General features: G+C 36.5%; 1 protein-coding gene and 1 non-coding gene across 2 annotated transcripts; both read left to right on the forward strand.

Annotated features, from left to right (window-relative positions):
- Nucleotides 1-444: 444 nt before the first annotated feature.
- tmsb (thymosin, beta) lies at nucleotides 445-998 on the forward strand. Its single transcript, XM_052103996.1, has 2 exons — nucleotides 445-544; nucleotides 961-998. Exons 1-2 carry the CDS (start codon nucleotides 445-447, stop codon nucleotides 996-998), a joined length of 138 nt encoding a protein of 45 aa, XP_051959956.1.
- Nucleotides 999-1197: 199 nt separating this feature from the next.
- Nucleotides 1198-1279, forward strand: trnas-gcu (transfer RNA serine (anticodon GCU)). The gene has a single exon. It is a non-coding gene; the product is annotated as a tRNA-Ser (tRNA).
- Nucleotides 1280-11223: the final 9944 nt, after the last annotated feature.

The raw sequence follows: 11223 nt of genomic DNA on the forward strand, positions 1-11223 counted from the left end.
GGATGGCCAACAGTCATCTGGCTCATTTACATTTATGCATTTGGCAGACACTTTTATTCAAAGCAACTTACAGTGCAATTATTACAGGGACAACCCCCCAGAACAACCTGGAGTTAAGTGCCATGCTCAAGGGCACAATGGTGGTGGCTGTGGGGTTCAAACCAAGGATCTTCTGATTAACAGCCCTGTGCTTTAGCCACTATGCCACCACCACTCCAGACAGGTTCAGACAGGTGCTGATTATACAGAATATATGGCCAAATATGATCAGAAAGACAATTTTTCACCAATAAACTGAAAGCTCATAGTTGTACACTGTTCAATTATTGAAGGTTATTTGTGTTCTGTTTGAGATTGTTAATGTAAGATCTAAATCGTTATATAGAAATTAATCTATGTAAATCGATATATTAAACTTGTAATGTTTTGTCTGCAGTCCTAAAAATGGCTGACAAACCCAACATGACAGAAATTACAACCTTTGATAAAACTAAACTCAGGAAGACAGACACCAAAGAAAAGAACCCTTTGCCAACTAAAGAAAGTGAGTATTTGATCCTGAAACATAGCTTAGGATGTCTCTGTGATTATTGTATTCTCAATGCATTGTTTTTTGTGTCAGTTCAAAGGATTGTTCACCCAAAATGTTTAATTATGTCATTATTTACTCACCCTCATATTGTTCCAAATCCATATGACTTAATGTTAGGCAAAATCACAGTGTCAGTCACAATTCACCTTTAATGTGTGGGTAAAAAAATAAAAAAATAAAGGCAATTAAATCTCAAGCAATTGTGAGATTTATACATTGCCTTACAACCACTTTTGTGATCAACGGAAAGTCAAATGGGACACATGTGGAACAACATGAGTGTGAGTAAATGTATGACTGGAATGTGTTCTGTACTATGTTAGTTTTTCCTTCAAATCTGATATTGTGTGAAACACTTTTTTCTGCAGCTATTGAACAGGAAAGGCAAGGAGAATCCATGACATAAATGTTGTTTGTAACTGCACAGTTACACAAAGAAGAGTTTGACCAGAAGGGCTGATCTGTGTGTCTCACGTCAACAGAGGGCAGACTTTGGCCACAAAGAACTGATGCACCATATATTTAGTTTTTTTTGTATTAATTGGAGGATCGTCTGTATAAGTATTGCAAACAAGTAAACTAATTCATAACAATTATGTTAGAGTGACGAGGTGGCCGAGTGGTTAAGGCGATGGACTGCTAATCCATTGTGCTCTGCACGCGTGGGTTCGAATCCCATCCTCGTCGTAAATAGTATTATTGTGATTTAAGACAATACACTGTCTACACTCGGAGATTGGAGGCTGTGAACATGTCAAGCGACAACAAACTAATTATTTCAAACGTAGCCAATATTGATTAAAAAAAAAGATTTTCTCTTTGAATCGAAAAGTTTTTGCAACGCATATCAGCAATTTCTCCTTCGTAAAAAGAAAATACATAAATAAAAATCCTTGGTTTTTTATTTTTGTATAACTAGTGTAGCATTTAGAAATGTAAAACTCATGGCCTGTTTACATTATAACCACTAGATGACAGTGTAGAAAGGGATAACATCTCAAGTATTGTATAAACAAATGAATCTCCATTGTGACTGGATCAGTCACCAAATATGGATGAAAAAAATAAAATAATAACTGTCCTATAAGTAAAAGGACAGCTTTAACTTATTGCACAGTTATTATTTTTATTTATGTATTTATTTATTCATTCATTTAATCACCTTGTGCAAAACTGAAAATTATAAATAAGTATTTTGTCTCAGAATAAGTGTGATAATTCAAGGGATTCTCAATAGCTACATAAATTTGCAAAATGTTGAAAATGATTAAATATTAGATCAAATTACCTCAAAAAAAAAAAATAAAAAGAAAGAAACTTACTGCATACAAAGATCTAATTAATCAGGAATATTTTGCATTGTAAAGAGACAAATAGGTGTTCAGGAAAGTACTGTAGTTTCTGTTTCTGTTTAGTGATTTGGGAGAAAATAAAATCAAGCGTACCCTTTACCCTGGGGGACCTTTAGCCCCGTTGTATCCTAATGTTGGCACGTGGACAGATTGCGAGGCATCTGGGTTTGTTCTTTGTTGAGAGAATGAAATGTGATCTAGTTATGCGGAGTATAAGTGAGATGGGGGTTAGAATCCCACATGTGACAGACTGACATACAGCACATGACTGAACCATGAGAACATTTACACGTTTTTAAGTCACTTCAGGAGATATATTCAAATTAATAATATTAATAATAAAAACATGCATAGAAATGTGTGAATTTCAGCGGTTTAATCAGACACCCTGTAGGCCTACTGGTGGAAAGACTCCTGAACTTAATGACGTTTGTAATGTTTGACAAAGAATGGAAAGGTTTCAGAATGACTGATTGTCTTCAATCAAAATGAGTCAAAATCAAACTGAATCAATTGCAACTGAAAAAAAAGAAGAAAAGCCCAAAAAGTTAGAAACTTGAGCAGAGAGCAGCTGCTGTAAGCATGACATGATGGTGGTTATATCAAGTCAACATAACTTCCAGGGTTGTTAGTTGGGGTCTCAAGGTCAAGGACAAGAAGAACGTGATAAGGAGGGTGTGAAACAAAACAACAGGTGGGTTTGTCTTTACCAAAGACACTATCAGCCGGTCTCACTATTACACATGACATCATGCTTCAACCAAACTGACACTGACCAACATTCATATTCAAAATGAAAAATTATATTAAATAAAAAATAAACAAATGATCTCAGAACTTACAACGTATTGAAAAAATTATGTTTTTAACCAGTCAGTAATTCAGAGGCATTTATTAATATATAACTTATTTGAATTTGTATTAAATATAATGCTATAGCATTATATTTAATGGATACAATTGATGGCTTTGTAACCCAGAGCCTTTATGATAATTGTGAAAATATTTAACAGGAAACACATTTGTGAGTAATGCATGAATAACAAGCTGCTATCAGAAGGACTGGTTATTGTTCAAGGACAGAACAGATGTGCACTGCTCTGATGACATTTTATTATTCTCAGTATTGACAGTATATTTCAGAAAAGGACAGTATTTGTTAGGCCAAATTCACACCAATTGAGTACATGCTGAGGACTCACAACATTATGGGTGAAAAGACAAAGATGCCACCAATATAAGCAGTGCAAATGAAAATATGTTTGAATAGAGGTTTGAAGGGTAAGTGGTTGGCATGTGAACTTCATGTCCCATGAGCTCATTATAGTCCCAAGGAAATACTTCCTTACATCACCGTAACAGTTAATGACCTTAAATGAGAACGAGAAAAAAAAATGTCTGTGTCATACGCATTTTAAAACCATTCTGCTTGATCCAATATTAGGTAAAGTGCAAAAATAAAGATGGCACAGTTCTGGCATCTTTATCACAAACAAAAGAACTACTGATATTAAAGATAGGGTGCCTATTACAGTGACATTAAGGTGTCCAGATGGACTGATTGTGTTCTATTGGGTGTTAACAAAAGTCTTTCCCACATGACTAAAGTGTTTGGTTCTCAGTAGCTGCTGTATTGTACTATGCCCTGGTTGACGTCAGATAGGACAAACTGTTGTTGCTGCTGCTATATTGATCTGCTGAGAACAACTCTGGTGTCAGTAAGATATTGAGACCTGACACAGCACCACTATTTTTATTATTTTCAATATTACCATTAACTGCCCCACTGATATGTAAAATGACTTAAAGGACATAGTCTGAAATGCATTGAAGGGTGAGGGTCAAAATCCCTTGGCTCTTCAGATATATCAATACATATATATACATATATATACAGTGAGGAAAATAAGTATTTGAACACCCTGCTATTTTGCAAGTTCTCCCACTTAGAAATCATGGAGGGGTCTGAAATTGTCATCGTAGGTGCATGTCCACTGTGAGAGACATAATCTAAAAAAAAAATCCAGAAATCACAATGTATGATTTTTTAACTATTTATTTGTATGATACAGCTGCAAATAAGTATTTGAACACCTGAGAAAATCAATGTTAATATTTGGTACAGTAGCCTTTGTTTGCAATTACAGAGGTCAAACGTTTCCTGTAGTTTTTCACCAGGTTTGCACACACTGCAGGAGGGATTTTGGCCCACTCCTCCACACAGATCTTCTCTAGATCAGTCAGGTTTCTGGGCTGTCAGCTGAGAAACACGGAGTTTGAGCTCCCTCCAAAGATTCTCTATTGGGTTTAGGTCTGGAGACTGACTAGGCCACGCCAGAACCTTGATATGCTTCTTACAGAGCCACTCCTTGGTTATCCTGGCTGTGTGCTTCGGGTCATTGTCATGTTGGAAGACCCAGCCTCGACCCATCTTCAATGCTCTAACTGAGGGAAGGAGGTTGTTCCCCAAAATCTCGCAATACATGGCCCCGGTCATCCTCTCCTTAATACAGTGCAGTCGCCCTCTCCCATGTGCAGAAAAACACCCCCAAAGCATGATGCTACCACCCCCATGCTTCACAGTAGTAATGATGAGTACCATCCCAAGAACACCATCCCTACTGTGAAGCATGATGCTACCACCCCCATGCTTCACAGTAGGGATGGTGTTCTTGGGATGATACTCATCATTCTTCTTCCTCCAAACACGGTTAGTGGAATTATGACCAAAAACTTCTATTTTGGTCTCATCTGACCACATGACTTTCTCCCATGACTCCTCTGGATCATCCAAATGGTCATTGGCAAACTTAAGACGGGCCTTGACATGTGCTGGTTTAAGCAGGGGAACCTTCCGTGCCATGCATGATTTCAAACCATGACGTCTTAGTGTATTACCAACAGTAACCTTGGAAGCGGTGGTCCCAGCTCTTTTCAGGTCATTGACCAGCTCCTCCCGTGTAGTTCTGGGCTGATTTCTCACCTTTCTTAGGATCATTGAGACCCCACGAGGTGAGATCTTGCATGGAGCCCCAGTCCGAGGGAGATTGACAGTCATGTTTAGCTTCTTCCATTTTCTAATGATTGCTCCAACAGTGGACCTTTTTTCACCAAGCTGCTTGGCAATTTCCCGTAGCCCTTTCCAGCCTTGTGGAGGTGTACAATTTTGTCTCTAGTGTCTTTGGACAGCTCTTTGGTCTTGGCCATGTTAGTAGTTGGATTCTTACTGATTGTATGGGGTGGACAGGTGTCTTTATGCAGCTAACGACCTCAAACAGGTGCATCTAATTTAGGATAATAAATGGAGCGGAGGTGGACATTTTAAAGGCAGACTAACAGGTCTTTGAGGGTCAGAATTCTAGCTGATAGACAGGTGTTCAAATACTTATTTGCAGCTGTATCATACAAATAAATAGTTAAAAAATCATACATTGTGATTTCTGGATTTTTTTTTTTAGATTATGTCTCTCACAGTGGACATGCACCTATGATGACAATTTCAGACCCCTCCATGATTTCCAAGTGGGAGAACTTGCAAAATAGCAGGGTGTTCAAATACTTATTTTCCTCACTGTATATATATATCTCCTTTTATATCAATATCTATCTGTATTCTGTTGCTTAACTTCTGTAATAAAGTGATGAATTAACTATATGCATGATCACATAATCAATTCTATTTTCTTATGCATAACTGAAATATACTTTGAATCATATGTGTGTTGAATGTTAATTAGTCTCTTTTAGGAACATTCTAGAGTCTCTCTGTCCTGCACGTCGGCTGAAGGTCTTTTGGGGGATAAGCTTATTTGTGACGCTCTCCAGCCTCTCAGGGGAGGGGGTCAGGGGGAATGCGTTAAACATGTGTTCCAGATGTATTCTGTGTTTGATTGTTACCTTTCCATGACTAATTATATGGTTTAAAGTCCTATGTAATAATACCTGAATAGTAGAAGTGTGATTTTCTTTTATTATTTCTTTAGGGAAGAAATGTATGTTATTTCAACCCTCTCCTCTGCCCGAGGAGTGAATATTTTATCTCTCTGTTTTGGTTTAAATGGCCTGATAATGTGTGCTCTAGCTGTCTTGTGCCCAGAGAAGGACTGTCGTTCATCAGTGTTTTGTGTGTGCGTTTGACCTTCTGCCTAGGTTTTGAACCAGGGGTGCACACCAGGCCGACTCGAAGACGCCCCGTGACCATCTGCGAGGTCACTTCAGACGTAAATCTCGGGCGCGGATGACAAGTGCGCTGATTAATGTTGATAGGCCATTTAACTATCTATATGTTGTGACTTTGTTCTTTTAGCCAATCAGGAGTAAAATAATGGAATGTACGTCCTTGCAAATGGTATAATTGATGTAAGATTTTGTGTAAGGTACGAGTTAGCTTTCGATCTCCTCGTGAGACTTTGCCGCTGGCTCTACCAATTTCACTGCAAACTATTCTTCAGTAAATTTTGATTCTTTAATTGAATTTCTCGACTCCTGGTTTTCTTTCTCCATATCTGGTCCGGGTCACAACTGTTATACCCCTAACAGCATAAACAGAGGCTGGGATGTGGACTAATTTTATTATTCAGATATTTTATTTACATTATTCTAATATTTGCGCACAGTATCTTCATCCGCCCCAAATTCTTACCCCAATTTGTTTCTCCCAAAATTAATAGAAGTTTGTTTAGCAAGTAACAAAAGTGTCAGTGAAGAGAATGATTGAGGTGAAAATTGAGACAAGTGATGTTTGAAGAACAATACATTTGAAGGTAAATATAACTTGTTAGCGGAATAATTTTATTGAGCAACACTTACAATCAAGCTGTAATTTTGCAGAATTACGTAACATTGCATAAAAGGTTTTTAGTAAATTAGTCTTAGCAAGACAAAAGAGGTGGTCTTTTTTATTGTTAAAAAGGTCGTTTCCTTCACAGAATTCTATCAAGCTCAAAATACATTATTTATGGAGATAAATAAAATATACACTCTCTAAGCACTTTATTAGGAACACTAATACTGTGGAGAACCTCCCTTTGCTCTCAAAGCAGCCTCAATTTTTAACACCATTTATTCCACAAGATGTTGGAAACATTCCTTTGTGATTCTAGTCCATGTTGACATGACTGTATCTGACAGTTCCTGCAGATTTGTCAATTGCACATTCAAGATGCAAATCCTCCGTTCTACCACATCCCAAAGGTGTTCTGTTGGATTCAGATCTGGCGACTGGGAAGGCCACTGAAGAACAGTGAACTCCTTGTCATGTTCATGAAACCAGTTTGCAACAAATTTTGCTTTGTGACATTGTGCATTATCATGCTGGAATTATCCATTAGAATATGAGTAAATTGTGGCCATGAAGGGATGCATATGGTCAGCAACAATACTCAAATGTCACTGGATGTTTTTGGCACCATTCTGAGTAAACTCTAGAGACTGTTGCACATGTAAATCCCAGGAGATCAACAGTTACAGAAATACACAAACCAGCCCATCTGGTACCAACATTCATGACATGGCCTTAATCAATGAGATCATATTTTTCCCTATTCTGATGGTTGATGTGAACATTAACTGAAGCTCCTGACCCATATCTGCTTGATTTTATGCACTAAACTGCATGATAGGCTGATTAGATAATTGCATTAATAAGTGGGTGTACAGTTTTTCCTATTAAAGCGGTCATTGAGTATATGTGACTGCCGTCATCTATTTTTTAACATTTGAGAAATGAGAAAAGAGTGATTGAGACTCCAGTACTCTTTGTATTGATTTTTTTGCATTGTGAACAAATGGGTTACTTTAAGCACTGAAATGCATTGAGTTTCTAAACAGTATTTCTTTCTTGTCAAAAGCCAATCCAAAACATGTCACCCACCACAGTGGCTGGTTGATAAGATAAATTCACCAGCCACTCCAATAAAACAAACAAAAAACAACCACCACCTTTGGTTAGAACCAGGTGTTAATTTTCCATCCTGGTCATGACCCACAACTCGCATAAACTATTTCACCAGATGATGTCATTTTAAATAAGAAAGACATGTCCAAGAGAGATACATTTTGTTAGCATTTTATTCCAAATGTTCTTATTATATCCAGAGTGCAAAAACTAAAAGGTACTGAACTGTAACTGCTGAAATTAAACCTCAAAACCGTAGAGGCTACAACTTGCAAGTTTTCACCTTAAATTCCACCAAACTCAAACAAACATACTCATTTCCACAGCAGAGAGCCACTTGCTCTGAGCATTTCATTATTCAAGAAATGTATAATTAAAGATAATATAACACAGGAATCCACAGTTGGGGTGTTCTTTTCCCAGATCATGAGCACTGGTAGAAAAGGCAGAAACAGTAAATTTACCATAGGAGCTGGAGACATCCATCACATATCCATCATAAACTGTCTGTCATCAACTGAGGAGACGGAGAGAGAAGGAAGGTTAGAGGGCTCAAAGGGTTGTCACCTCTATCGCGTGAAACATGGTACAAACGTTGTGTATATTCCCCTGATATGGACATCAGGCTTGCCAACACTGAGAAGGTCAAATGCACATTTGTTTGTTTTTCTCATGAAGTGGCTTCAGTCACACTGAAGAGTGACCTTAAGCCTAGATTGGCTAAACAAATGTTACTGTATACAACCGTAAAGTGATCCTCCTTTATAATCGTGAAATACACTAAACATTCTCTTGCACACACTGCATTCTAATAGATGACTATAACTATGTCACTGAAGTGTATTTGAGTACTTGTGGCACACAGAAGATGATGCAATAAATTAAGAATATGCTTAAGCCGGTTCCTCAGGTTTTGCTTAAGGCTGAAATCGAAAATGACTGCACAAGCTACAGTCAAACACACTTCATTGGGCTACATGTGCGAGAAATCAGATGGAGTTGTTGCTTCTTGGGGCACTTGCGACATAAGATGCGATATAAGTGTGTTTGAGCGTGGACATGAGTCTACTACAAGAGAAATCCTTGCTGTCATAGTCCTGCAATGCTGGCTTACCCTGGGGTTTCACTGAGGGTGTGGTGACCCCTGGAATGTGGGGGAGGCAGCAGGGTGGGGTGCATGCAATCGGCGAGTTTCGACATTCCAAGAAAAACTTTCGATCATAGATGATACGTGTCCCTGCAGGGGAAATATCAATATTAACTTTGAAGGCTCGGCCTCAGAAAAGTTGGCACAAGTTCAAAGCATTCTTTCTTTTAAGGGACTTTCTTCCTGTGTTTTTGAGTTCTGTCCAATCCAAAAATACAGGAAAAAAATATCTTATGTCACCCTAGTTTTAGCCTGTGGAGTTGTTTTGCTCATCTTGAGTAATGAAAACAAGATAAAGAGCTGACGGGGGGTGCTGTCTAAATACACACAGGTAAGAAATCAAGGCATCCCGTTTAGATGTCCTTTAGTAACCCAAGAACAACATTAAGCAGGAACATTTTGCAAAACTGCTGGAGTTACTGAAAAACTGTACTGCAATGACGACTGTTTTTGGAGTCAAACAAGTGTATCCAAACCAAGAATTTAAAGAGATTCAAGAGTTCTTAGATAACAACAGAGATGTGTTTGACAATATGCCAGACACCTCTGGAGATAAACACTTGAGACAAGTTAGTGTGATTGTTTACCAAGGAGACAACAGTGTTAGTTAAGAGCATGATTTATATTTACACAAGATGTGTGAAGCAAACAAAGAAAAATGGTAATGCTTTACAATAAGGTTCCTTTCGTTAAAATAATACAGCATTTGTTAATCTGTGTAAAATAAATATATAATTGTTCAGTTGTTAGTTCACAGTGCATTAACTAATGTTAACATACACAACTTTTTATCTTAAAATTGTATTACTATATGTTGTAATTAACATTAACCAAGTCTAGTTTATTAATAAAGCACATTTCATACACAATGGCAATTCAAAGTGCTTTACAAATATATTTTAAAGAAAATACAAGACACACAAAAAAGCAAACCAATTAAGAACATGAAATAATAAAGTATTAATTAATTAAAAAACAAATAAAATGGTTAAAATGAAGAAAAAGAATATTAAATTGTTAACTGTTGTTAACCTCCCCAACATTAATCAATTCTGTAAAAGTATTGTTCATTGCTAGATCATGTAAACTATTGTTTATTGTTATAAAATGGAATTTTACTGTAAAATGCTACCAGAAAAATAAAGGTAATTATCACACGTGAAAAATATTTTTTGTCATTTCCAATCAAGCTATAATTTTGTGAAATTAGTGCCTTCTTTGTGTATATTTAGGATGCATAAGATAGCTACAAAATTAGCTTTAGAAAGAAAAACAATTCATATTTTTTTACAAACATGAATACAATAACAATTCTATTTAACACAAGACAATTTCAATTGTCGTGCAAATGATAATGACTTTAAAGGAATATTTCCTTTAATACAAGTGATGCTCAATCGACAGCATTTGTGGGATAATGTTGATTAACAAAAAATAATTTCAACTCGTCAATCCTTTTTTTTTTTTATAAAGAAAAGGAGGAGGTTACAGTAAGACACTTACAATGGAAGTAAATGGGGCCAATTTTCTGAGGGTTTAAAGGCAGAAATGTGAGGTTTATCATTATATAACATCACAAACATTAATTCTTCTGTTAAACATGTATTATTTGAGCTGTAAAGTTGTTTAAATCTTTTTTAGTCATTTTAGGGTTTGATGATATTACATCGTCATGAAAACAAAGTTGTAAAATTGGCTATAACTTTACACAGAAAAGTTTCTTGAGCCATTTTATCACACTGATATCATGAATATTTTAAAGTCTTCAAATTGGCCCCATTTACTTCCATTTTAAGTGCCTTACTGGAACCCAGATACATTTTTTTTTTAAAAAGGACAAATGAGTCGAAATACATTTTTGTGGTTAATCAATGTAATGCCACAAATGCTGTTGATTGAGCTTAAATTGTATTGAACCTGGAATATTCCATAAATACAATTTCTACATGTGAACTTCCACCTAGTATCAATATTGACTGTTAATGTGGCGCGACATGGTTTGTCAATATGTTCAAGATTTACAGAAATCCCTTTAAATCAATCCGTCATTCACATAAAAGGTTACGGATCCTTTAATGGTGACTTTAATTATGACTGAGATGTCAACATCAGATTTAAACTTGTGTCATCCAAACACACAGTGATTGTCAACGTGACAAACTAATAAAACTATTTCAAAAAAATAAATATACAGTACTAAAGTCATTTAAATACATTCATGCAAATCCATGCAAGA

Source organism: Xyrauchen texanus, chromosome 34 (assembly GCF_025860055.1).
Source record: "Xyrauchen texanus isolate HMW12.3.18 chromosome 34, RBS_HiC_50CHRs, whole genome shotgun sequence".
NCBI lineage: Eukaryota > Metazoa > Chordata > Actinopteri > Cypriniformes > Catostomidae > Xyrauchen > Xyrauchen texanus.

Bases quoted from the DNA above. Each gene is read 5' to 3' on its own strand.
- tmsb (XM_052103996.1), top strand. From the start codon at position 445: ATGGCTGACAAACCCAACATGACAGAAATTACAACCTTTGATAAAACT. The intron at 545-960 runs GTGAGTATTTGA...TTTTTTCTGCAG, and splicing joins CCCTTTGCCAACTAAAGAAA to CTATTGAACAGGAAAGGCAA.